Here is a 27,623-nt window from a genome sequence, read left to right on the forward strand (position 1 = left end):
TAGCAGTTGTTAGAGGGAGAGGAGGGGTGCTTTTGTGCTTGGGTCCTGCTTGCGGCATTCCCATTGGTTGGTCATTGTGAGGACAGGATGCTAGACTAGGTTGGCATTGGCCTTGGCCAGCAGGCCCTTCCTATTTCCTTATGCTCTGTAATTTAGGCACTTGGGGCTGCATCGAAAAAGGCCCTGTCAAGCATAGATTCTAGCTGGAAGATTCAGGACAGATAAAAAGAAAGCCCTTCTTCATGCAGTTAAACTATGGAATTTGCACCCACAGGATAGCCACCAACTTGGTTGGCTTTAAAAGAGGATTGGACAAATTCATGGAAGAAAAGGCTATCAATGGCTGCTAGCCATGCCAGCTGTGTTCTGCCTCCATGGTTGAAAGCAGCTGTGCTCCTGAATACCCAGAGCTTAGGGCGATGAAACAATTGCTGAGATGGCTAGAACGCCGGTGGCAGAAAACTTACTCTGAATCTGACCGGACATGGGTTAGAGCTCAACATCGAGCCTACCAAGTGGCGATAGCGGCGGCGAAGAGGACCTTCTTCACCACCTCTATTGCATATCAGAAAACAGCAGCAGGAGACACTTTCAGGTGGTTCGCAATCTAACAGAACCACCTGCGTCATCGGGGCCTGGTAGGGACCCCAAGATCTCCTGCAATGATTTTGCAAAGATTTTTGCAGATAAAGTCGTTCAGATTCGGAAAGAGGTAGACTCCACCGTGGGAGCAGGGCCGGGGCAGGAGAGTGCTAGAGTCCTGTCTAGTCAAGTTGCATGGGATCAATTCCAATCTGTTACCTCTGAGGATGTGGACAGTGTGCTTGGACGAGTGAAACCCACCTGTATCCTTGATCCTTGCCCATCTTGGCTCATAAAAGCGAGCTTAGAAGAGCTGGGCAGTGCGATCTGCAGGGTGGTGAATGCCTCTGTGAGGGAGCCTTCCAGACACGCTGAAAGAGGCATTTATTAAACCACTTCTAAAAAAAACAACTTTGGACCCGGCCAATATGGCCAACAAATGCCCAGTCTCAGATCTTCCATTCTTGGGCAAGGTGATTGAGTGGGTGGTTGCGGAACAACTCCAGGCACGCCTGGAGGATGCAGACCATTTGGATCCCTTCCAATCGGGATTCAGGCCTCATCATGGGACTGAAACTGCCTTGGTCGCACTGGTCAGTGATCTCCGGCGGGCTAGGGACAAAGGTGAGAGCTGTTTCCTAGTTCTGGGTATCTCAGCTGCCTTTGATACCATCGACCACAACATCCTTCTGGACTGTCTAGACGGGCTGGGAGCTGGGGGCGCTGTTATACAGTGGTTCTGCTCCTTCCTCCTGGGCCATGTCCAGAAAGTGGTGGTGGGGGATGAGTGTTCAGACTCCTGGGCTCTCACTTGTGGGGTGCCTCAGGGTTCCGTCCTCTCCCCCATGCTTTTTTAACATGTATATGAAGCTGCTGGGAGAGGAGATTAGGAGGTTTGGGCTGGGTGTTCATCAGTATCTCTTTTAAATCAGAACCAGTAAAGGCGGTGAATGTCCTGTGTGAGTGCTTGAAGGTGGTTGGAGGATGGATGGCGGCTAACAGATTGAGTGATGTTGGGAAAGATTGAGGGCACTAGGAGAAGGGGACGACAGAGGACAAGATGGTTGGACAGTGTTCTCGAAGCTACAAACATGAGTTTGACCAAACTGCGGGAGGCAGTGCAAGACAGGAGTGCCTGGCGTGCTATGGTTCATGGGTTCACGAAGAGTCGGACATGACTAAACGACTAAACAACAACAACAGATTGAGAAGAATCCTGACAAGACAGAAGTACTGTTTTGGGGGGACAGGGGGTGGGCGGATGTGGAGGACTCCCTGGTCCTGAATGGGGTAACTGTGCCCCTGGGAGTCATTTTGGAATCACAGCTGTCCATGGAGGTGCAGGTCAATTCTGTGTCTAGGGCAGCTGTCTACCAGCTCCATCTGGTACGCAGCCTGAGACCCTACCTGCCCACAGACTGTCTCGCCAGAATGGTGCATGTTCTAGTTATCTCCCACTTGGGGCTACCACTTGGGGGTGACCCGGAAACTACAACTAATCCAAAATGCGGCAGCTAGACTGGTGACTGGGAGTGGTCGCCGAGACCTGAAAAAACCTACATTTGCTCCCAATATGTTTCCGAGCACAATTCAAGGTGTAGGTGTTGACCTTTAAAGCCATAAACGGCCTCAGCCCAGTATACCTGAAGGAGCGTATCCATCCCCATCGTTCAGCCCAGACACTGTGGTTCAGCTCTGAGGGCCTTCTGGCGATTCCCTCAATGCGAGAAGTGAGGTTACAGGGAACCAGGCGGAGGGGCTTCTCTGTAGTGGCACCCTCCCCGTGGAACACCCTCCCATCAGATTTCATGGAAATAAACAACCACCTGACTTTTAGAAGACATCTGAAGGCAGCCCTGTTTAGGCAAGTTTTTAATGTGTTAATGTGGGGAAACCCAGCCAGATGGGCAGGGTATTAATAAAAAATAAATAAATAAATAAATAAATAAATAAATAATAGATAAATAGATAGATAGATATACAAATTGATGGAAAGAACAGGAGGGGAGAGTGCTCAAGTGCTCAAATCCTGTTCACAATTTCCCCACAAGTTGACCACTGTGAGAAGAGGATGCTGGACTAGATGGGCCTCTGTCCTGATCCTGCAGGCTCTTCTTATGGCTGGTTGGACCAGTGGCCTGATCCAGTAGGCTCTGCTTATGTTCTTATGAAAACCTATCCAGGCCGGTGCCACTCTAATCTGAGAGGGAAGGGCATTACACCACTGGGACACCAGCATCAAGAAGACCCTCATGTGTGGCTGTGTCGCAAATGCTCAGTAAATGCTACATGGATAAGGGGGTCTCTCTGCACAAATGTACCACCTCAGCAGGTGTCTGTGGGAGCAAATGATCCACCATATACTTAATATTCATATCCAACTAAGTTCTACTCAGAGTAGACCCAGTGACATTAATGGATCCAAATTAGTCACCATCTGTTAATTTCAGTGGGGCTATATATGTCAGAGCAAGCACCCTGAACTTGGCTCAGTAGCAAATTGGCAGCCAACCCAGCTGCTCCTTCACCGTCATTAATATGCTCCTGGCAAGCTCTCCTGATTAAGAGCCTAGCTGCCACATTCTGTGCTGGGTGCAGCTCCAAAAGGCAGCCCCATGTGCAGTGCATCACGTAAAGCCTCCCCTGGCACAGCCTGTTTAATCACACCCTACGAGCCTTTGCATTAGGAAGGTGCCACCTTCAAGGGTGGATTTAGGAGGGAAACCAAGTGGCATCCATAGAAAAGGAAAGTTGCTTTTGATCGGCGGTTGAGCAGAGGCATGTGCCATGGCAGACTTCCAACAAGATACCCACTTCTTCCTTCCTTTGTTCTTGTCTTTTCCTCAGGCATATTACAGCTAGTGATTAGCCAAATCATATTTTAGTCATTTCCCCTCTAGCAATGAAATTCATGCGCCTTCTTGTGTTAGCAGGCCACAGAGTAAACCTAGAGGAAAGAGGCAGGGAGGTCTCAATATTATGGAAGCCTGTTCCTGAGTCCCATTGAGACATAAGCACATAAGAAGAGCCTAATGGATCAGACCTTTGGTCCATCCAGTCTGGCGTCCTGTTCTTACAGTAGCCAACCAGGTGCCTGTTGGAAACCTGCAAGTAGGATTCGAGCACAAGAGCAAATTATCCCTACCTACCATTTCCAGCGACCCAGGTGGCGCTGTGGGTTAAACCACTGAGCCTAGGGCTTGCTGATCAGAAGGTCGATGGTTCAAATCCCTGTGATGGGGTGAGCTCCCGTTGCTTGGTCCCAGCTCCTGCCAACCTACCGGTAGCAGTTCGAAAGCACGTCAAAATGCAAGTAGATAAATAGGAACCGCTACAGCGGGAAGGTAAACAGCGTTTCCGTGCGCTGCTCTGGTTTGCCAGAAGCGGCTTTGTCATGCTGGCCACATGACCTGGAAGCTGTACGCCGGCTCCCTTGGCCAATAATGCGAGATGAGCGCGCAACCCCAGAGTTGGTCACGACTGGACCTAATGGTCAGGGGTCCCTTTACCTTTACCTTTACCATTTCCAGCAACTGGTATTCAGAAGCATTGGTGTCCTTTCCTCCATGAATTCGTCTAATCCTCTTTTAAAGTCATCCTAGTTGGGGGCCACCACTGCCTCCCACAGAAGGCAGCTCTGTAGTTTGACTATACAGTATGTTGTTCGAATATGTTCTTTCTTTTCTCTGTATTTAATCCTCCAGTATTCAGCTTCATTGGATGCCCACAAGTTCTTGTGTTTTGTGAGAGGGAGAGAAGCTTTTCTCTATCCATTTTCTCCATGCCATGCATCATTTTATAAACTTCTATCCTGCTGCCTCTTCCTTGCCTGATAGATAGATAATTTATTACGGTTGGAGACCAGCATATAAAACACACTTGGGGGTACAATCCCAGAAGGAACACAAACATTTAAAACATTGAACAACAGTAAATTTAAAATTTATAAATGTGATAAACATTTGAGAACTTTGAGAAAAACCCTCCACAGATAAATGACCCAGAATCACCCAAGGGACTGAGTTTGGGGATTTTCTTGACGAACTAGTTTGGATCGAGGGGTGGTCTGCACCTACAGATCTGTACACAGAATTTGGCGACCATCCAAGTCATCTTTTGATCATTGCCTAGCAGGAGAAAATTGAATTTTTGCTTTTCCGGGAGGTCGGCGAGCCTCACCAGCAAGGGATCAATGGTCTCACTACGTGCCTCTTCATAAAAGGGGCATCTGAAAAATAAGTGCTCTGGGCTTCCTATCTCCCCCAATGAACAGGCGCAAAGTCTCTGGGCATATGCAACTTTTTTAAAGGATCCTTCCAGGACCGGCGAGGGCAAAGCTGAGCTTCTGGCAAGAGTAAAAGCACTTCTTGCATTTTTGGATACTAGAAAGAAGAGATATGTTGCTGGTGCGGCTATATATTTCCAGTTTTATAGTCGGGACACCTTGAACAATTCTGTTGTCTCTCGGTATCTATGATTCTTTGCCTAACCATAGCTTTTGCTTGACTCAACCCCAGACTTAGAAGGGCTTGAAGGGCAAAACCCAGTTTCTGAAGGGTGTTCAGGACTGCTGTCTGCCAGCCCGACTGGAACCGGTCTCAGAGCATCAGTGGGGCTATTCCTCGGGGGAACAGATTCAATGACAGCCATTTGTAGATTCATGTTAGGCAGATATAAGCCTCCACTCTCATCACCCCCATTTCTAGTAGGAGAGCTCCAAGAAGTTTGGATTGAACTCTCTCAAGGGGGGAGAAAGCAGAGGAAGGCGGGCCCAGACAGGATCCATAGAGAAGCTGTGCCAGTGTTTTGGCTTTGTATAATTTTAGAGCCATGGGGATGAAAGAGCCCCCCTTGGGCTCTGAAGATTTTAAGAATACAGTTTGCAGTTTTTTCCACAGAGCTCCCGATGGAGTTTATGTGAAGTTTGTTGGTTCCTGAAGACTGTACCACCATTCCTAGGTACTTATCATTTGTGACTTGTTCTAATTTATGGCCTTGAAGTTCCCAGCTTCTAAGATTTGGTTTTCCCCCAAAAGCGAGTATCTTGGTCTTTTGATAATTAATTTTGAGACATTCAATTTCACAATATGCTGTGAGCTTTCTTAGTGGCTCACTATCTTAGGGGTTCAAGATAGGATTACTGTTTCATCGGCATATAACTGAACCGAAATATGCCGATTTGCGAGCTTCGGGGGGGTGGGTGGAATTCTAAGTCATTGAGTGCAGATACTAAGTTGATTAAGTAAAAATTGAATAGTAGAGGGGCCAAACGGCACCCTTGTCTGACTCCCTTGAAGGTTTTAATGGGGTCTGTTAGGTGTCCTAGGCGGCTACACCTGACTCTGAGAGCCGTGTTTGCGTGCAGAGCCTAAATTAAGAACAGAAGCCGTCTATCTATAGTAGTACCTTGTAGTCCAGAGTCTGGCTCTGGAGACTGTATCGAAGACTGCTTTTAGATCTACGAAGGAGGTGTATAGTGAGGCCTGCCCTCCTGATTTGTATTTGTCAATGAGATGTTGAAGCTTTAGACAGTGGTCTATCGTGACCTACTGGATCTAAAGCCAGCTTGTTCTATTGCCAGGATGTCTTCATTCTCTAGCCATTCTGTAAACTTATTAAGAAGGTGCTTTGTTTATAGTTTACTAATCATGCTTAGTAAGCTAATCGGCCTATAATTCGCTGGGTCACTTCTGTTGCCCTTTTTATAGAATTATGGCTGCTCCCCATTCCCTTGGGATACGGCCAGTGTCATCTATGTAAGTAAAGATGCTGGCTAAGAAAGGTGCCCACCAATCCGCCTGTGCTTTTATCGTTTCTGGCGTAATGCCGTCTAGGCCTGGGGCTTTGGCTGTTTTCAAAACTAAAAATTCCTGAATGTTGCAGCTAGGGCTGGGCGATGTCTGGTTTTCAACCTAGTGTTATATCACCAATTAAACATCGTGATATAATTATCTATCACAAGGTCTGAAGTGAGGATGGAACTATGTAGAGGCATTGGCTGGCTTCGTGGTTTTTGCTGGTGCCTGCTCTTGTGATTTGCTGCCCCCTGCAGGAGCCAGCCGAGTAAACAGGGGCTGCAGGAATCAAGAGAAGCGTTGGCTGCCTTCACGGTTTTTTCCCACATTGTGATTTTTGCATAGAGGGCACACACACACACACACACACACACACACACACACACACACACCAGGATTCATGATTTATTGCGAGGTCAGAAAACATGAAACTGATTAAACTGGTTTCGGAGGATATATCAGGATATTGTCCACATCATAGATCAGCATATTTTTTTTTGGTTCCTTTTCTAATGATCCCAGACATGGAACCTCTAATTTTCACAACTGCTGCACACTCTCACTTACTGGGGTGATGGTGTTAACCACCCGTAGCCTACAGACCTGGCAGAGCATGGTGGAGGGCTCATAGTTGGTTCAGGGTTACTTCCGCAGGCGAGAACTTCAAATGTGTTAGTTGGGTTCTCCTGGCTGAAGGCACATCCTTCATGCCATCCTCTGGCTCAGGAGAGGATTTCCTTTCAGGACCTTGTAGAAACCACTCTCTCTGTTGGGAAAATGAACGGTCCATCTGCTGGGAGTGTTGTTGTTTTGAGCCATCAAATTCAAGCAGGCCAGTTGGCCATCCTTGCAACTATCTCACCTTCAAGTGACTTTCCCCATGGTATGTTGCAAGATGAATTTTGTAGTGATAGTGGAAGGTTTTTTTTGGGGGGGGTGCTTTTAATCTCACCTACTCTTTTTTCCTCAATCTCAGAAAGAAAACTCTGCATGGGCACTTAAATCTTCTTCCCTGGTTCAGTGGTATTGTTGTTTGCACTGACATGTTACATTGGTTGTGTATTCTTTTTGTAAACCACTTTGGGTGGGTTTTTGAAACATTATTTATTTATTTATATTTAATTTGTATAGCATCCTTCATCTAAGGAACACTGGGCAGTTTAAAATATAAAAACAGAAGAATATATAACATAGTTACAAACAAAACATTTCCTCCCCCACCCGCCGTTTAAAAGGCCATAGATTGTTTAATTAGCCCAATTTGGGAGAAATGGATGCATTTGAAGAAATGTAGTTTTTATGTAGGGGATAGTTTTTGTTTTAAGCACTTAAAAAAGAAAAGAAAACTGTTACAGAAAACTATATAGGGAATATAAAAAGAAAAGAGGGGACACTTTTCTTCTGTTGAATGGAAACAACTGAGGTTTGGGATATTTAATGCATTTAAAGGCCAGGGAAAGCTTACAACATATTGAGGTTCCTGAGGAAAAGTGTCAGTGAGAAGCAGAGTTTATTTTCCTCAGCGAAAATAAAGAAGTCACTTCACTATACTGTGTTAGCCCTGTTTACCTTGCTACTGAAATTTCCCTTGATCATTAGATTTGGGTTGTATCCAAAAGAGAATAAGAGGTGACATGATAGAGGTTTGTAAAATGATGCATGGCCTTGAGAAAGTGGACAGAGAAACATTTTTCTCCCCCTCTCATAACACTAGAAATTGTGTACATCCAATGATGCTGAATGTTGGAAGATTCGGGGCACACAAAAGCAAGTCCGTCTTCACACAGCGCAGAGTTAAACTATGGATCTTGTTCCCCCGGGGAGACAGTGATAGCCACCAACTTGGATGGCTTTAAAGAGGACTGGGCCAATTCATAGAGAAGAGGGCTATTGATGGCTACTAGATACAAGGGCTATGCTCTGCCTCTGCAGTCCAACGCAGCAGTGCTTCTGAATAAGAGCTGCTGAGAATGATGGCAGCACAGAGTGTTCTTGCACTCGGGTCCTGTTTGAGGATTTCCCACTGGGGCATCTGCATGGCCACTGTGAGAACAGGATGCTGCACTTGATGATCCAGGAGGGCTCTTCTTATGTTCATAATGTTGGTTCTACTCAAAGCAGAGGAACTGAAATGGATGGGCATGGCTAACTTAGGTCCATTTGATTTCAATGGGTCTACTCTTATTTGGATAAAACCTATTTGGATACAACCCTTTCTCTCTTTTCCTTGGAAATAAATTATTTGATGCTTTTGTTGCTGTTCTGTTTCATGCATGTGGTTGTGTGGAATAACCAAATGGCAATCTCTTTTCACCTTTTAATTCCGGTGCTTCTTTCTTTCCCCCCTCTTACAGCTGAACCTGCAGATCTCTTGAAGGTATTAGATTTTCACAACTTACCCGACGGCATATCGAAAACAACAGGTTTCTGCACAAGCAGGAGGTCTTCGAAAGGCGCAGATGTGGCATACCGTGTGACCAAGGATGCACAGCTGAGTGCCCCAACCAGGGAGCTCTACCCTGGTAAGACCTGTGTTTTTATTCTGAGGTTATACAGAGTTAGACCATGCATCCATCTACCTACTCTGACCAGAAGCAGCTCTCCAAAGTTTCAGACAGAAGGCATTCCTTGCCCTACCTGGAGATCATTCGGAATTGAACCCCAGACCTTCTGCAGGCACAGCAAATGTTCTGCCACTAAGCTACAGCTTCCCTTTAAGAAAGAAAGAAAACAAGATTCCAGTCTTCATGGTTCTGAGAAAAAGGAGCCTGAGGAAGCTGTTTTATTATCAAATAGAACTCTAGGAAGCAGAGAGGTTTTTAATCTATTGTTACTTTTAACTTTGAGGAATTTGAAAGCCTTTAAGACAATATATGTGTAAAAACTGTCTCGGTGGCTTCTCTCTGTGAGTTAGTGTTGCAATTCTTCAAAACAAAATGCTATAAGGGTTTTCCCACTCCCCATGTTTTGCCACGCTGGCAGTGGCTAATGCAACAGGATGCAAAGACCCTAAAACTACCAGCTTAGGAGAACAAAACCTTCTAATTATCTCAAAATATGCTATGAGGCAGAGGGCGCTTGGGTAGAGAGAGCTCTGTGGCTTTGTCTTCATCTTCCCATCTCGACACCCTTGATAGTCAAATCCCCCAACCTCCATTTCCCTTGGAGATGCTCTGCAATTACTTCTGTTGTCTTTCTTTTAGCATCCCATCATTTGCTTGCTTGTGAGCTAGTGTAACATCTAGTTATTGGGATGATGTGTGTTATTAAAGAAGAAAAGGGATGAATGGTTTCAGAAAGTCCTAGGCAGCTGGCCAACCGACACATCCAAGGTCTAAACAAGGCCCTTTTGCTTATTGATGGGTTTCGTATACAGGGCTTGACTTCATGGAATCATGGAATTGTAGACTTGGAAGATCCTCCAACAGGTCATCTAGTCCAACCCCCTGCAAGGCAGTAATCACAGCTAAAGAATCCCTGATGGGTGGTCACCCAATTGCTGTCAATCTGCTTTGCAAAGCTCCGCCCCAGAATATGCAAAAACTCAGAAGAGTTGAGGGACATCATAATATTTTAGTCCTCATAGTTCTGAAGCATGGGCTGAATTAAATAGGGCCACCAGAATCTGCCACACCAAGTGGCACACCATTGGGCTTCCCAGTTCAGTTGTCTATACTGACTGCTAACCGTTTCCCATATTCCAGACAGGTGCTCTACCACTGAGGTTATGACCCTTTACCTAAAAATAAATGAAGATTCTAGTCCTCATAGTTCAGAATAAAGGAGTGAAATAACTAGGAATATAGGAAGCTGCCTTCTTTCAACAACAACTAAATTGTATTGCATTATCTGATTGGCCATAGCACATAAAGGATCCAGGCAGTAACCTACCACTATTATACAGAGAATGTATCAAATATATAAAGCATGCTATATAAAACAGAGTTTGGTAAAAAACTATGACACATCATGTGTGTTTTGTCCGTTGCAAAATATTTAGAGAGATCCGAGTCTAGAGAAAGTTAGCCGGTCAAAAGAGCCCTGAGTTTCAGGGCCTGCAAGATATAGATGGCCACTCCACGGGTAACCCTGGGGTAAGCGTCCACCAATAGATATTTCATGTGGTCATCTTCTAGGGCAATGAGTGGAGGAATTAGTAGAAGGAACCTCGGTCTTATTGCCTCATATAGGGGGCAGGGAAAGAAAAAGTGGATAAAATCCTCCCTTTCCCTTGTTACACGGGGAGTGTTGAAGGTCGGGGGGAGTGTTGGAAAATATACCCTGTAGGAATGCTGTGGGAATGGAGTGGAAACAGGCAAGTGTGAAGGCCCTTCTTTGCATAGGGTTCGTCAGGTCACTCAGATAGTGAGCCATAGATCTTACTGCCTTCACACGAGGAAACCACGTGGATAGGTTGGCCGCATTAGATAGGGCCAGGTCCAGCACTTCGTCCCTGTCTAGAATCCATTTACAGATTTTGTCATTGTCCCAAGCGATCAGAGCGGAAAAATCTGGGAGGGAATAGCGTTCACGGATAGTCTCCATGCCTTTTGACCAAATGCAGCTACAGGTAAAGGCTAGAAAGCTGCCTTCTTTCAAGCTAGCAGATTGGTCCAAATAGCTCAGCACTGTCTACACTGGCTGGCAGCGGCTCTCCAGGGTATCAGACAGGGAGTCTTTCCCAAGCCTTACCTGGAGGCTTACCTGCTATTGAACCTGGGGCCTTCTGCATGCAGAGCATGTGCTCTTCCAGAGAGCTATGCCCCCCCCCCCGCACACATTAAAAAAATGTTCTGGTCCTTGTAGTTTGGAATGAATAGATGGATTAAATACAATGTAGGCAGTTGATTTCTGCTGAGTCAGAACATGGCTCCATGTAGCTCAGTACAGTGGTACCTTGGATTATAAACACCTCGGGTTACAAACACTTCGGGTTACAGACTCCGCTAACCTGGAAGTAGTACCTCGGGTTAAGAGCTTTGCCCCAGGATGAGAACAGAAATCGTGCGGCGGTGGTGGCAGCGGGAGGCCCCATTAGCTAAAGTGGTACCTCAGGTTAAGAACAGTTTTAGGTTAAGAACGGACCTCCGGAACGAATTAAGTTCGTAACCAGAGGTACCACTGTACTGTTATTATTGATAGCTAGTGACTTTCCAAGGTTTCAGGCAGGGATCTCTCCCAGCCCTACGTGGAGGTGCTACTACTGGGAATGGAATCTGGGACCTTCTGCATGCAAAGCAGGTGCTCCACCACTGAATTACAGCTTTCCCCCAAGGAACACTGCCTTCTCTGCACATTTTGAACTCATTGCTTTGGGTCTAACTCTACAATTCTATCATTCTATGATATTTGGCCTCATCCCCATTTCCTTTTTGAAAAGGCCGCCTAAGCAAGAGGCCTTTGTCATCCATCTTACAATATTGTGATTTGGGGGTTATGCTTCCATTGCAAGGAATTAACCACTCTCTCTCCCGCCCCCCTTTTCCAATGCCAGCCTCTCCATTCCCTGAAGACTTCTCGATCCTAACCACTGTAAAAGCAAAGAAAGGGGGCCAGTCCTTCTTGGTGTCTATCTACAATGAGCAAGGCATACAGCAGATTGGTGTGGAGATTGGGAGGTCTCCCGTATTCCTATACGAGGACCACACAGGGAAACCAGGCCCTGAGGACTACCCTCTCTTCCGGGGCATCAACCTCTCAGATGGCAAGTAAGTCTGGCTTGGAACAGGTGGGTGAGACAGAGGGGTGTCAAAGATTTCTAATAAATCAGAGATGGGAGAGGATGTAGCCAGGGGTCATTTCTTCATCCCATGTCCTGAACCAAAACAAATGAAGCAAATAAATACCTAAGAATAGCCTGCTGGATCAGGCCAATTACCCTTCTAGTCCAGCATCCTGTCCTCACAGTGGCCAATCTTGTGGATGAAACCCACAAGCAGGATCTGAGCACAAGAGCACTCACCCCTCCTCTGGTTTTCAGCAACTGGTATTATTCAGAAGCATTGCTGCCTCCAACCATGACCACTGAGATGCCTCCAGGATATTGTAGAGTTGGAGAAGGTTCAGAAAAGAGGATGGAGCGACTTCCCTGTGAAGAAAGACTGTGGCATTTGTGGGGCTGCAGCACTTGTGGCTTTTAAGCTTAGAGAGAAGGTGATGAAGAGCAGACACGATAGAGGTTTATAAAATGATGCATGGCATGGAGAAAGCAGAGAGAGAAAAGTGTCTCTCCCTCTTATAATGCTGGAATTTGTGGGCATCCAATGAAGCTGAGTGCTGGAAGATTCAGGACAGATAAAAGAAAGCAATTCTTCATGCTTCATGTAGTTAAATTGTGCAAATCACTGCCACCGGAAGGGGTGATGTCTACCAATCACCTGGCTTTAAAACAGAACTGGACAAATTCATGGAGGATAAGGCTGTAAATGGCTACTAGTTGTGACATCTGTGCTCTACCTACACAGTTGGAGGCATGTTTCCAAATACCAGTTTCTGGGGACCACAGGAGGGGAGAGTGCCCTTCTGGTAACTGCTTGCAGGTTTCCTATTGAGGGCATCTGGTTGGTCACTGTGAGGACAGGATGCTAGACTAGATGGGCCATTGGCCTGATCCAGCAGGCTTTTCTTCTGTTCTTAAGAAGGACCTGAGCAAAGGAACGCTCTCCCCGCCTGCATTTTCCAGCAACTGGCATTCAGAAGCATTATTGTCTCAGTCCATGGAGGCAGAGCATAGCCTCCATCATAGCTTGTATCCATTGATAGCCTTGTCCTCTATTAATTTGTCTTTTATTGACTGTGGGCATTCTGACAGGTTGTCCTCCTGGAGAGACAGGCTCTTCATAAGATTCGGAGACTCCATTTAACGTTCCGGTGGGGCTTCTTATTTCCCAGGTGGCATCGGATAGCTATCAGTGTCCATAAGAAGAACGTTACCTTGATATTGGATTGTAAAAAGAAGGTTACAAAGTTTTTGGACCGGAGTGATCATCCCATCATCGATGTCAATGGCATTATTGTGTTTGGAACAAGGATCTTGGATGAAGAAGTATTTGAGGTAAGCATGAGAGAGAAGAGAGCTACTGAGAAGCCAGAATGGCATTTCAGGTTGTTGAAATATTGAGGGTGCTTTCTTTCTGTTGAAGAAGAATGTTCCAGATCAGAAATTGAGGGGTCACTAATATTGGGGTTTTTTTTTATTTCAGAGTGGCTTACATTACAGATGGTTAGAACAACAGTCCCTGCACTCAGGCACACATTGTAAAAGACATGGCATGAGAGGAAAAGGGGATGAGGAGGGAGAGAGGTACCAAAATCCGGAAGGATGTTTATGATTCAGAAATGCATTTTCCTAGCCCTGTCCAGGTTAACTATAACAACCCCTGTGTCGGGTAGAGGGCAGCTCCACCCCACCTAAGGGGGCACTACTGATGGAGGGATAGTTATCTAGAGTATCAGGTATCTGTGTTTTCCAGTGGAAGGTGTGATCCTCAAGTGTCAGTAATGGTACGTTGTAAGCTAGCTCATAGCATGGAGCTTTCTCCCACAAGCCTCTGAGAAAGGTCCTATCTAGATGTACCTAGGTTGCCTTGATAAGGGAGAGAACAGGCAGAGTGGAAGGGTTTGTATTTTTCCAGAGGCCTGTCATTCACTATTCATATCAGTGACAGAAAGTTCCTTGTGAATTATTGTAGGGCGAGATCTGTAAGGACCTGATGGAACTGTTTTATGGAGTATTTAATTATGTATGAATTTTATAACTAACCAACTAACTAGCTGGCCAGGCCACGTGTTGCTGTGGCTCATCCCTGTGATTCTCCCCACCTTGTCCCGATCCATGACCTATCCCGTCCCCTCCTGCCCCCAACCCACAGGCAGGCGAGTCCCTACCTCCATTCGGCCTAGTCTGTAAAGGCAAGCCTCCATTCGACCTAGTAGCTGCAGTACCAGTGTAGCCTCCGATAGAGGGCCAAGGTTTTCTAGCTGTGTTCCTTTGATGTCCACTGGAGGGTGCTATTTTTTCCATAAAATGCCATTTTTACCTGTGATAGGTATCATATTTCTGTAATGTAAGTTTATAGGAACCTCCGCAAAGTAGAATGGAACGTTGTGTCCCAATTTGAACGGAATCGGTCAAGCGGTTTCTGAGAAAGGTGCTGTGTCACCTACATGCACCTCTTACATTTTTATATATATATATACCGGTAGATTTCATGTGTGTAGAGCACTTAGAAACCATTCTTTTTATAAAGCAATAAACAAAAACAACATCATTTCAGCAGGACACATAGACACCCTAAACAAATCTGGAATCTTTCTAACCACTAATGGTTCAGACTTGTTCCATAATGGTGACTGTTTTTAAAATAACATACCTTTTGGCTGAGCTGACTAATGAGGAAGCAAATTCCATTAAAGGATAATGTATTTTGGTGCTGATTTCCATCATAATGTAACAGGATCCTCCAAATTGGACCATTTTTATGCTTATGACCATGGAGCTGAATAGCCAAGGTTGGTTTTGGCAGCTGATTCAGACTCCAGGCGGCAGATTTCATCACTGTCCCAAAAGCTAGACTTATTCCCTGCAAACTGGCTGGTCTTAAGTATCAACCAGACACCTATATTTTCCTTCTCTTCCCCCCCCCTTTCCTTTCCTCCTCCTCGTTTTTTTAAGATATACATTTTATTGCTTTACCACCCACCACCCAGAAACTACCTTGCAAGAATTTACTCATTCTTTATCATTACTTTGGTCAATGTGTGTTCATCAATGAAACAAAAGCCCTGCCAGGTCTCCATGCTGGTGTAGCTGGGAGAGCATGGAGGCTCCCCACACCTAATATTTCATTATTTCCACATATCTATACAAGAAGCAGCAATCAGTATTCAACCATGCCACCCCTACCCTGCAGAAGCACCAAATGTCCATTTAATTACATTCCAATTACATTCCAAGTCATTTCAGTTGCCAGATGTCCTCAGAGGCCTATAACCATGTGTTATCAGTGTTGCATATATATCACAGAACTGTGCCAGGTTGATTGAACAGTAGTGGCTTGATGGTTAGTTTGACTCTCTAGGTCTAGGACATGTTGTCGTTTGTCCATTAATATTAAGCCCCAGAGTGGTCAAGTCCAGATATGAAACAGGTTTGCACTTAAAGTCTACCAATGACTTGCAAGCGTAAGCCAAGGAAGTTTTTGAAATGGACTTGAAATAGAAATTCTTCCTTGCTGGTAATTCCAAATGTCACCTAGAATGAGGATTCAACAACAAAAAACATCTGTTGGTAGCTCTCAAGCCGTCACCTACTTTCTCTGCTGATCAGTGCTCCTTAGCTCGCTCATTCAGGGTTTACATAGGAACACAGGAAGTTGCCTTCTGTTGGGCAACTTCCTGTGTTCAATAATATTGCACCATCAATACTGTAATATTTATTGATGGTGCAATATTATTGAACCTGACTGGCAGGGGCTTTCCAGGATTCCCAGCCCCACTTGAAGACAGTAAGGGCTGAACCTCATATCTGCATGCTAAGAAGATGCTCTGCCACTGAACCCTAAAAAGTTCCTATCTCTTGCAGTTGTTAAGGAAGGACAGCATCAAATAGACTGACTGGCAGGGACTCTCCAGGGTTCCAGTCTTTTCTCAGTCTTTAACAGCAGATGTTGCAAAGGATTGAACCTGGGACTTTCTGCATGCAAAGCAGATGCTCTACCAATGGAGCCCCTGCTGTTCTCCATAGGCCCCTTCCTGTTAGTGTCAGGATAGCTTTAAGATGACAGTTCCTGAGGCCTTTGTCTGAGGGCCTTGTCAGACAGGCCAGTATCTAAAACAAGCAGCTCAACTCTTGGCTTGACAGGAGAGGTCATAATAATAGTGTTAATAAGCTTAGTGTCCATTGAGCTGTCATAAAAACTTCATCTGTCCACCCTGACGCTAATGGCTTGATGGAGAGAAGAGAGTTTTCCAACTGACATCATAGGCACCAACTCTAAAGTCTGTTGGAATGGGGCTGAGCCCCCACAATCTTGAGGGGCCAGGCCTTACAGCAGCAGCAGCGGGCCTTGCTGGACATCACAGGAGTGGCAGGCCTTACCGGGCCTGTGGCAACAGTAGGCCTCACAGGGGTGCGCTGTGGTGGCACCAGGCCTCACCAGGCCTTGCAGTAGTGGCAAGCCTCGGTTGGCTTCACAGTGGTGGTGGGTCTCACTGGGGCCCCCCAACGTTGGGCAGAACTCGGCACCTCTGATCTCAATAGAGGATGGGGGCTCATCTTATGTTCTTATGATTATAGACCACTTTGGTTGCCCTTCTCTAGCTCCACTGCTTTGTACTGTATAATATATTCATTACGGTATTTACTCGAATGTATCTTGGCCAAATTACGTCACAAAAAAATAGGGTGTGCATTAGATTTGATGGCGCATTTGCATTCACCAGCAAATACCTTTTTTTTTGTTTCAAGGTTTTGAAAATGGAGGTCCGTATTATATTTCGATGGCTCATTATTTGCATGAATAGGGTATTTTAGAATCATAGGACTGAAGAGTTGGAACGGACGGCAAGGGTCACATGTAGTTTAACCTCCTGCAACTCAGGAATCCCAGCTGAAGAATCCCTGACAGATGGCCATTGACCCCTGCTTAAAAAACCCCAAGGAGGGAGAGTCTGCCACCTTGCGAGCTAAGGCCCTGTGACTCCGTTGCTTCCCTCATTATGAAATAACAAGATAAGACAGAATATATATACAGTGGTACCTCGGTTTACGAACTTAATCTGTTCCGGAAATCCGTTCTTAAACCGAATCCGTTCTTAAACCGGGGCACGTTTTCCCTAATGAGGCCTCCCACCGCTGGTGCCCTTCCACCATTTGGATTCCATTCTTAGACCAAGGTAAAGTTCTCAAACTGGGACACAACTTTGGTTTTTGCAGAGTTTGTAAACCGAGTAATTCGTAAACAGGGCGGTTTTTAAACTGAGGTTCCACTGTAGATTGGGTTCAAATTAGGCCACAACTTTATTGATTACAGATGTGAATGGTTTGGCTTAGGCACAGGGTGGAGCCATCCCTTACAACCCCTCTGCTGGGAGAGCATCTAAGGGTGAACTACCACTAGGTAAATGTAAAGGGTAAAGGGACCCCCGACCATTAGGTCCAGTCGTGACCGACTCTAGGGTTGCGCGCTCATCTTGCATTATTGGCCGAGGGAGCCGGCGTATAGCTTCCAGGTCATGTGGCCAGCATGACAAAGCCGCTTCTGGCAAACCAGAGCAGCACATGGAAACGCCGTTTACCTTCCTGCTATAGCGGTTCCTATTTATCTACTTGCATTTTGACGTGCTTTCGAACTGCTAGGTTGGCAGGAGCTGGGACCAAGCAACGGGAGCTCACCCCGTCACAGGGATTCGAACCGTCGACCTTCTGATCAGCAAGCCCTAGGCTCAGTGGTTTAGCCCACAGCGCCACCTGGGTCCCTACCACTAGAGGGAGCCCTAATTAGCAAATGAACAAATAGGGGTACATCCGAGGGGTCCCAGTTGGAGGAGTGCTATGGCCCTGGCTCCTGCCTGGGCGTTCGGATAGAAACAGCTCTTACTGGATCGCTTTACTAGGATACCCTTAACCAAGGAGGGGCAGGCAGAGGCTACAACCTCCCCTCGAACCAAGACTAGGCTTACCCAGTGCCTAACCTCACAAAGTTGTGACTATTGTTGCATTTGTCCTAAATAATAAGAATAAGAATAGGAATTTTATTAATACCCCGCCTATCTGACTGTGTTGCCCTAGCCATTCTGGGCAGCTTCCAATGTATATAAAAACATAATAAAACATTTAACATTTAAAAGCTTCCCTGTAGACGGCTGCCTTCAGATGTCGTCTAAAGGTTGTATAGTTACTTATTTCCTTGGCTCAAAGGTCGCATAACTCAATACCCTTCATTTGTACGATGAAAATAGGGATGTCCTAAGGAAAAGGACATTCCAGGATCAAATCAGAAACTAGGATGGTTTCTGTAAATCTTGGGCTGTTCCCTGGAAAGCAGGAACACGTGGAGGGTCTGTTGCTACAAGGTAGGTGGAAACCCAATGGCTGGTGCCAATTTGCCAAGTGGAAATATTCCTACCTGGCCCTGAATATGGCAGCCAACAGTGCCATAGCAAAGTCTAGTCTGCAGAAAGAAACTTACGAAAAAGTGAAGGGAGGGTGGGAAAACTGATTATGGTGAAGTGGGAAGGAGACCTGGTCAGGCCTCAATTTATCCCCCCTGGGTCCAGACCGAAGTGGCATTTATTGGTTGGTTGGGTCTGCCCCCATGGGGAATTCCAGCTCACACTTGCCTGCTATTGGCCAATCTTTGGGCAGGCAAATCCACCTACACAACCTTCCCAGCTCGCAGATGTAGGCATGGTGAGGCTGCAATGATATCCGACTATGGAAGGTAAGCGGACTTCTGAGACCATAGAATTATAGAACTGAAGAGTTGGAAGGGATCCCAATGGTCATCTAGTCCAACCCCCTGCAATGCAGGAATCACAGTAGTTTTATTTTTATTTTTGGATCCCTTTTATAATGATCCCTAGCAAGGAATTTTCTTTTTCTCAGTTGCCATGCGCTGGGTGTTTCTTGTTGAAAACCTCTCTCTGCCCACACACCCCATCTCCCAGCTGCAATTCTGCCAATTCTTCAGATATTATATCAAGGGAGGGAGGAGATGGTTGACTTTATAAAACCCGCAATTATGGCTAAAGTCAATAATCCCCCATTTCATTGTCCCTGTTCACAAGCTTCTATTCTCACCCCCTTTTTGCCATCTGTCATAGTTTAATGGGTTTATAGTAGGGATTATTTGGACTCATCCGCCTGTCAGATTAATGTGTCATTATCAGACTGAATGGGATCGCTCAGCCTGAACCAGACCAGGAGAGACGCTCTGAGCTCATTAAGAGAGATCATAAAATGCTCTTGAAGCCTCATCTCCGCATTACACACTGCGAGCAGATAACTGAAAAGTCTAAGCTGTCGGAGTCAGGAAGGGTTTGTTCTAACTCAGCGGTGGAGTTCACACCTTGCATGGGTGATTTCAATGTCTGGCTTACACACACACACACACACACAGTCTCAGTAGATTTAGGGAAGCCACATCTGTGTTTGCCTACATGCCCAAAAGAACATGAGAATAGTATGCTGGATCAGGCCAATGGCCCATCTAGGTCAGCATCCTGTCCTCACAGCTGCCAAATACCACACAGAATCTAGGATTCTGGATAGACTGCTTTTGGTCTTGGAGGTTCCACCAGAACATAAGAAGAGCCTTTTTGCTGGATCAGGTTGGTAGCAGCCCATGTAATCCAGCATCCTGTCCTCGCGGTGGCTGACCAGATTTATTTATTCATTACATTTATTTCCCACCTTTTCCCAAGGAGCTCCATTTCCCCATTTAATCCCCACAACCACCCTGTGAGGTGGGTTAAGATGAGCAGCATCCAAGTGCAGGATGCTTCCCTTTCCCTCCCTTGTTTTCCTGCAACTAGTATTCAGAAGCATTGCTACTTCCAACTGTGGAAGCAGATTGTAGTCATCGTGGCTAGTAGACATTGATAGCCTTATCCTCCACAAATTTGTTCAGTCCTTCTGTAAAGCCACCCAAGTTAGTGGCCATCCCTGCTTCCTTTTTCTCCATGGAGCTCAAGGTGGCTTGCATAGTTCTTAGCCTTTTCGTTCACCAAAACAATCCTGCAAGGTAGGTTAGGGCAGGAGTGAGCAACTGGCCCAAAGTGTGCTTCATGGCCAAATGTGGGAATACGAACCATGGTCTTCTAGGTCCTAACCCCAACACTCAACAGTTTCTCTTTTCCCAGGCCTTTGGCTAATTAAACCATTTATACCCTTTTAAATTGTGTGGTGCTGGGAGTATTGTTTTTGTTTGTTATTGTGATGTGTGTGTTCATATTGTAAACTGCCCTGTGTTCTTTGGATGAAGGGTGGCAGAGAAATAAAACAAGCAAACAAGCAAACCATTACACCACACTGGCTGTGTTGACAAGGTGGTCAACTAGGAGAACATGCCAACAGAACTACCCTTCCCCAATATGCCGAAAGAGTGGGCACGGCCAGGATAGGACATTATAAATAGACGTTGCAGGAAGCCTCCTCTTTGCAGGTGCCTGCTTTGGGCTCACAGCAGCTGTGTTTGAATGATCCATTTCATTTGTTTCTGCAGCCTGGTGGCAACTCTCCCTCTCCCAGCTCACTGTTTTGGAACAATCGCTGTAATTTGGCAGTGAGGCTGGTGCTCTGAAATGGGGCATCCTCCATCCCTCTGTTGAGTTGAGATCCAGACACCTACTTTAGCTATTTCTTCCCCATCCCACTTGAGTTAGCTGCCAGAGGGAGTAAATTTATGACCTTGGCTTTGTGTTGGACCACTTCGGCCAACAGTGATTTCACTTTTCTTCCTGCAAAGCCCTTTAAGGAAGTCTCTCTTTTTTTAAGCCTCTAGTACATCACATGGAGCGATGGAAAAACTAAAACAGCGAGCGCCAGCATTTATTCTGGCACTCATTACATTACAGGGAAATGGACAGTTCTTCTCCACAAGCTCAGGGTGTAATTTATGGTTTTCATCATTGGGGTTTTGCTTTGGTTTAGCTCCCCCTATTGTTATTTTTCTTTTTCTTTTTCTTTTTTAAAGAAAGAAGGGTCTTATTTTCTCCTGGAACAGGCAGTCACTTTGAACATCTGGATCAAATCACCAGGATATTCTCTCTCTCTCTCTCTCTCTCTCTCTCTCTCTCTCTCTCTCTGTGTGTGTGTGTGTGTGTGTGTGTGTAGGTGGCGAGTCGTAAGTTTTGCCTATTGGAAAAAAATGAATGTTGTCATCTATCTGAGGTTCTACCTCTGGAAAAGTTTATGATTGCGTCGAGACGGCCTTGCACTGACTCCAAGCAATGCTGTCACTTAAGAAAAAATGGTCAGCTACTCCAGTTGAGGGAGACTCGTAAGGAATTGGAATTTTGTGGCATCCAGGAAGGCTCAGAAGCCTCCTCTGGTAGCTGCCTGGTGATGTACTGACTAGAGTGTAATGGTTAGGAATGGGGAGATGGAGAAAAAGCCAGAGCGTAGTAGTTGGATTGTCTGACCTTGAGAGAGGCCAGGGTTCAAATCCTCACTTGGCCATGAAGCTCACTGTGTGTGACTGTGTGCCAGTCATTTTCTCTCAGTCTAGTGTACCTCACAGGGTTGTTGTGAGGGTAAATGGGGAAGAGGAGAGCCATGTACACCACTTTGAGCTCCTTGCAGGAAAAGCGGGAGGGTGAGACATAAATGCAATATATAAATGCTTGCTCTTTCCCCATGCCTCTGCAGCCTGGCAAGAATCCAGGAGTGGGCCAGAACAGTCATGGGTTCAATCTTTGGCATTTTCAGTTGAGTCTGGGAATATCCCTGTACAAAACCTTGGAGAGCTGCAGCCCTGTGTTGACAAAGCTAAGCTAGGTGGACCAAAGTTCTGGATCAAAATAAGGCAGCTTCCTAGATTTCTCTTTAAATCACAGCCTGTTTATACAAACGTATGAGGACGAGAAGCCTGTGCTAGTTTTTAAGGATGTAGCTTAGTGGCAGAGCATCTGCTATACACACCAGGGTTCAATCCCTGGCATCTCCGTGGTAGCTTTTTATGCTCTCACCAGAGGACAGTGTGAGGAAGCTGACAAGGGCAGCAGCACTGAGTGTGTGTGCACTTTTGTGTTGAGAGAGGCTGTTGTCAGGCATTTGGATGAAAACACCAAAATTGAGAACACAAGAATGTAAGAATAGCCTCCTGGATCAGGCCAGTGGCCCATCTATTCCAATACCCTGTTCTCACTGTTGCTAAGCGGATGCCTATGGTCAACCTGCAAGCAGGACCTAAGCACAAGAGCAACCCTCTCCCCTCCTATAGTTTCCAACAACTGGGATCCAGAAGCATTGCTGCGTCCAATTGTGGCAGCAGAGCATAGCCATCATGGCTAATAGCCATCAGTAGCCTTCTCCTCCTCTATGAATTTGTCTAATCCTCTTTTAAAGCTGTCTAGGTTGGTGGACATCACTGCCTCCTGTGGGAGGTAGTTCCACACTTTGACTATGCACTGCATGAAGAAGGACTTTTTAATGTGTCCTGAATCTTCGAGCATTCAGCTGCATTGGATATCCATGGGTTAGGAGAGATCCACTCTATCCACTTTCTCCATGCCCCACATAATTTTACCTAACAGGCAGCAGAAGAGGGTTTGAGTATCCTAGTCCAATCCTCTCACCTAAAATCAACTAAGAATTTTTTAAAAAGCAGGCCAAACTCATTATGGAATACAAACCGAATTCTAATAGACTAAAAGCAAATGGAGAAACAAAACGAGTCGTCCTTTGTTCCCTGCTCTTGCATTTCCCAATGAGACAGGGAAAGAGGAACTACTTTCTCAGGATGCAAATGTTTAAGAAATCAGAGGATGGATTTGAGCACGACACCAGTGCTGGCAGAGCAAGCCCCCTTTGGCAACCAGTGAAGAGCAGTCCATGCATTGGCTCATTACAGGGGATGGATAACATGAAGCACAGCTCACCATCAGTCTTTTGGCTTGTGGCTGAGTTTTGGAGGTTAGATTTCCCTGATGGATAATGAGAGAGCAAGGGTGTAATTTGTTCCATGGAAATTATAACCTTACCATGGTGCTGCCTCTTTGGATGCTCATATTCCCTCTTTTCCCGCCTGTGAAACAAACAGCTTCTCTGCTCCCCCACACCATTTCCCTGAGACAATCCTTTCCTATACAAACGTAGTAAAAGGTAAAGGTAAAGGGGCCCCTGACCATCAGGTCCAGTCGTGTCCGACTCTGGGGTTGCGGCGCTCATCTCGCTCTATAGGCCGAGGGAGCCGGCGTTTGTCCGCAGACAGCTTCCGGGTCATGTGGCCAGCATGACAAAGCTGCTTCTGGCGAACCAGAGCAGCGCACGGAAACGCCGTTTACCTTCCCGCCGGAGCGGTCCCTATTTATCTACTTGCACTTTGATGTGCTTTCGAACTGCTAGGTGGGCAGGAGCTGGGACCGAGCAACGGGAGCTCACCCTGTTGCAGGGATTCGAACCGCCGACCTTCTGATCAGCAAGCCCTAGACTCTGTGATTTAACCCACAGCGCCACCTGGGTCCCTCTACAAACGTAGTAGAGTCCAGTAAATTAGAAATATTGTTTTCTGTTGTATAAGTCGTAATTTAAGGACACTTTCGTTATAGAAGTTTACACTAGGGAATATAGGAACATTTATTCCATTCCTTCCTTAACATCTGCATATCAAATTGATATATATATACACACACACACACACACACACACACACACACACACACATATATATGGTGCGTGTTTGTTACTCCACACCTTTCTCCACAACCGCTTGCCCGGTTGCCCTCAACTTTGCCCACAACATCAGAGTCACATGTGGGGGTGTAACCATCCACTTACATTGACCAGATGACACACCTAGCACAGGTAGAAACCTGGATTTCTGTACAAAAAAGTGCTCCCTCCAGTGGACATCTGGGGAAGCTGGGAAATAGAAGGCAGAAAAGGTTGCAACACAGCACCCTCTAGTGGTGGCTACACTGGTACTACAGCTAGAAAACCTTGGCCCTCTATCAGAGGCTACACTGGTACTGCAGCTACTAGGCCAAATGGAGGCTCACCTTTACGGACTAGGCCGAATGGAGGCTCACCTTTACAGACTAGCCGAATGGAGGTGGGGACTCACGTTGGTGTGGGTTGGGGGCAGGAGGGGACGAGATAGGTCATGGATCGGGACAGGGTGGGGGGAATCACAGGGATGAGTCATAGCAACGCGTGGCCTGGCCAGCTAGTTGATAATAAATATCTATAAAAAGTAATCATTGGGGTTTTTTAAGTTTTAAAGGATTTAACCAATCGTTCTAGTATCTCAGATGTCTCAGAAGCTGAACAAAGTTGTTAGCAAATGTTGTAGCTGTAGATATTGCCACCGGGTTGCATACTATAGCTGATATTTAGCTCTTAACACAGCGCACATTAAAAATTCATCTTCATCATGCATCAGTTGATCCAAGCACCATCTTTTCTCCAATTTTGTAAGTTGCGTTTCCCCATAAAGTCAATTTACCATGGGAAAATGGGTCATTTTTTTTATTAGACATTGCATTCCATAGCTTTCCAACTGATACAAATGTTTCCAGAGATACCAACATTCTAATGTATTTTGATCCCAATACTGCCCATACAACCAAAGGTGTGCTACACACACACACACACACACACTGGTACCTTGGTTGTCGAATGGCTTGGCTCCCAAACGGCTTGGCTCCCGAATGCCGCAAACCCCGAAGTGAGTGTTCCGGTTTTTTGAATGTTTTTCAGAAGCCGAATGTCCGACATGGCTTCCACGGCTTCCGATTGAGTGCAGGAAGCTCCTGCAGCCAATCAGAAGCCACACCTTGGTTTTCAAATGGTTCTGGGAGTCAAACGGACTCCTGGGACGGATTAAGTTTGACAACCAAGGTACCACTGTATTCCAGAGTTGCTTCTAATATTTAATTCTTGACAATAAATAAGCATGATGATACTAGCTGAAAACCACAAGCAGGTGGAGAGGGGAGTGGCTCTTGTGCTTGAATCCTGCTTGAGGGCTTCCCACCAGGGCATCTGGTTAGCTACTGTGAGAGGCTGGACTAGATGGACCATTGGCCTGATCCAACAGGCTCTTCTTATGTTCTTAAGAAATATAGAAACCATCCACTTTGGTTGATACCCCTTCTCTGCTTGATTAGCCTCTCTCTGTTCTTCCCTCTGCACAAAATTACCTGTTCATGTGACAGTGAAGGGCATCTCTGTCACCATAGAAATAGGCATGGAATGGAGTGAGATTTCCATTTGAAAGAGCCATGTGGACTAGGATCTTACTTTATTTTTAGGGAAAGGGCCACAGCTCATGTGCTTTGCATGCAGATGATCCGAGGTTCTTGATGGCATCTCCAGGTGGGCTGGATAGAGAATTCCTGCCTGGAACCCTGGAGATCCAATGCTACATGTCAGTGCAGAGAATACTGAACAAGATTGATCAATGTTCTGAATCAGTATAAGACAGGTTCCTATGTACTATGAACAGCTGTCCTCCCAAGGAACACTCCCAAAATAATCAAAATGGACACCTCCATGGAGTGGCTAATTGGAATCCCCATTTAGTCTCCATCCTAAGAGAGACATGGCTAGTTCTCCTCCTTGGAGTGAGGCAGATTTCAGAGTAGATGGGAAGCATTAAGTGCATCATCACTCAAGGGACAGGACAGGGGCCTGTAAGAGTGTGTTCCTAATGAGTTCCACAGGCTTTTTGGAGAGAAGGCTGTGTCTCGTTTTACCTCTCTGCCTGTGTCTGTTGTGCAAACGAACCGGCTCCAAGAACATGGAAAATCCATCTCCTGCCAGATGGATGGTTTTCTCCCTGGCACACAGTCTCCTACTGGATCCACTTCAGGAGATGAAACCCTTTTAAACAAAACCGTGTGTGTGTGTGTGTGTGTGTGTGTGTGTGTGTGTGTGTGTTTCTCCCTGAGTCAGGAAGACTAGAGCTTTGAGCTGGGGATGGGGACATTGCTTCAGCATCATATAGAGAAGGCTCCACCCCTTCCTGGCTCTCAACCACTCAGCTGAAGCTGAATGTTGCAAGATTCAGGGCACATAAAAGAAAGTTCTTAGTTATGCAACTATGGAACTCACTCCCATGGGAGACAGTGATGCACACGAACCTAGATGGGTTTAAAAGAAGATTGGACAAATGCACGGAGGAGGAGAGGGCTATCAATGGCTACTAGCCACGATGGCTGTGCTCTGCCTCCTGGTTTTCAGAAGCATGACTATCTCTAGTTGTGGAGGCAGAGCATAGCCATTGTGATTAGTAGCCATTGCTAGCCTTATCCTTTATTTCTGAATAATCATGTATTTATTCATAAAGTAAGAATTAAAGAAGAGACTGCTAGATCAGGCCAGTGGCCCTTTGAGTCCAGCATCCTGTTCTCCCAGTGGCCAACCAGTTGTCTCAGTGGGATGCTCTCTCCTCTTGCAGTTTCCAATAACAGGTATTCAGAAATATCGCTGCTTCCCACTGTGGAGGCATAGAACAGCCATCGTGGCTAATAGCCCTCATTAGCCCTCTCCTCCATGAATTTGCCCAATCCTCTTTGAAAGCCACCTAAGTTGTTGGCCATCACTGCCTCCTGTGGGAGGGAGTTCCATAGGTTCACTATGCATTGCTTGAAGAAGTTAAAAAAAAATCTGTTCTGAATCTTCCTGCAGTCAATGTTGTTAGATGTCTGCCAGTTCTAGTAATATGAGAGAGGGAGCAAAACTTTCCCCTCAACTTTCTCCGTGCCATGCATTGCATCATTTTATAAACTTCTGTCATGTTGCGACTTACTCACCTTTTCTCCAAACTGAAACATCCATTCCTTTGATCATTTGGGTTGCCCTTAGATTGTGATGATTTCATTGGAAGGCACAGATTTGCTTTTTGAGTTCCTGATCTGACGAATTTAGAAATATGTTGCACCCAAACATACTCTGAGTGTGCACACAGTGTAGAAATTTCCTGGGCTATTTTTCTGGCAATCATTTGGGGCTCCTCCCTGTTAACCCCCCACCCCCATGGCCCTCTTCAGCTATTCATGTCTCACGGTGGAAAAATGTCAAAACAAGTGTAAGGACATTTAATTTGATTTGTTTTGGCTGGTGGGAACACAGCAAAGCGGGCATCTGAGCAGGCTGTATTTTCCACAAAGAATTCAAGAATGGAATAATTTGGTGTGTGTAGGTAGCTCTTGCTTTAATTGGCCCAACCTCCTTTGTAACTTTTGGAAGATCAGAGACCATCAGTAGTCTAGGACTGCTGAATTAACAAGACGATTTGACCTGATCAACTAATTTTTCAAGTGAGCTTCATGAGTACCAGCTCTGAGTTTGGAGGAGCTTTGGGGGAGAACCACTGTCATGAGCCCCCCTCCCTCAGTGAGCCTACCTGCTTGCCCCTATTAAAAAGGATAAGAGCCCTACTGGGTGTGGTTAATGAGCCTTCTGGAAGAAAAGACTTAGAGGAGATATGATAGCCATCTTCAGATATCTTAAGGGCTGTCACACAGAGGATGGTGCGAGCTTGTTTTCTTTTGTTCTGGAGGGTAGGACCCGAACCAATG

General features: G+C 45.9%; 1 protein-coding gene across 2 annotated transcripts in view; it reads left to right on the forward strand.

Moving 5' to 3' along the window:
- The window catches only part of COL5A1 (collagen type V alpha 1 chain), a 193,569-nt gene that overhangs the window by 35,225 nt on the left and 130,721 nt on the right, over positions 1-27,623 (forward strand). For both annotated transcript variants that reach the window (XM_060270186.1, XM_060270185.1), the window contains exons 2-4: positions 8,732-8,899; positions 11,872-12,085; positions 13,269-13,431. In XM_060270186.1, the coding sequence (XP_060126169.1) occupies positions 8,732-8,899; positions 11,872-12,085; positions 13,269-13,431 (545 nt within the window). The remainder of the gene's footprint in view (positions 1-8,731; positions 8,900-11,871; positions 12,086-13,268; positions 13,432-27,623) is intronic.

Source organism: Zootoca vivipara, chromosome Z (assembly GCF_963506605.1).
Source record: "Zootoca vivipara chromosome Z, rZooViv1.1, whole genome shotgun sequence".
Taxonomy (NCBI): Eukaryota; Metazoa; Chordata; class Lepidosauria; order Squamata; family Lacertidae; genus Zootoca; species Zootoca vivipara.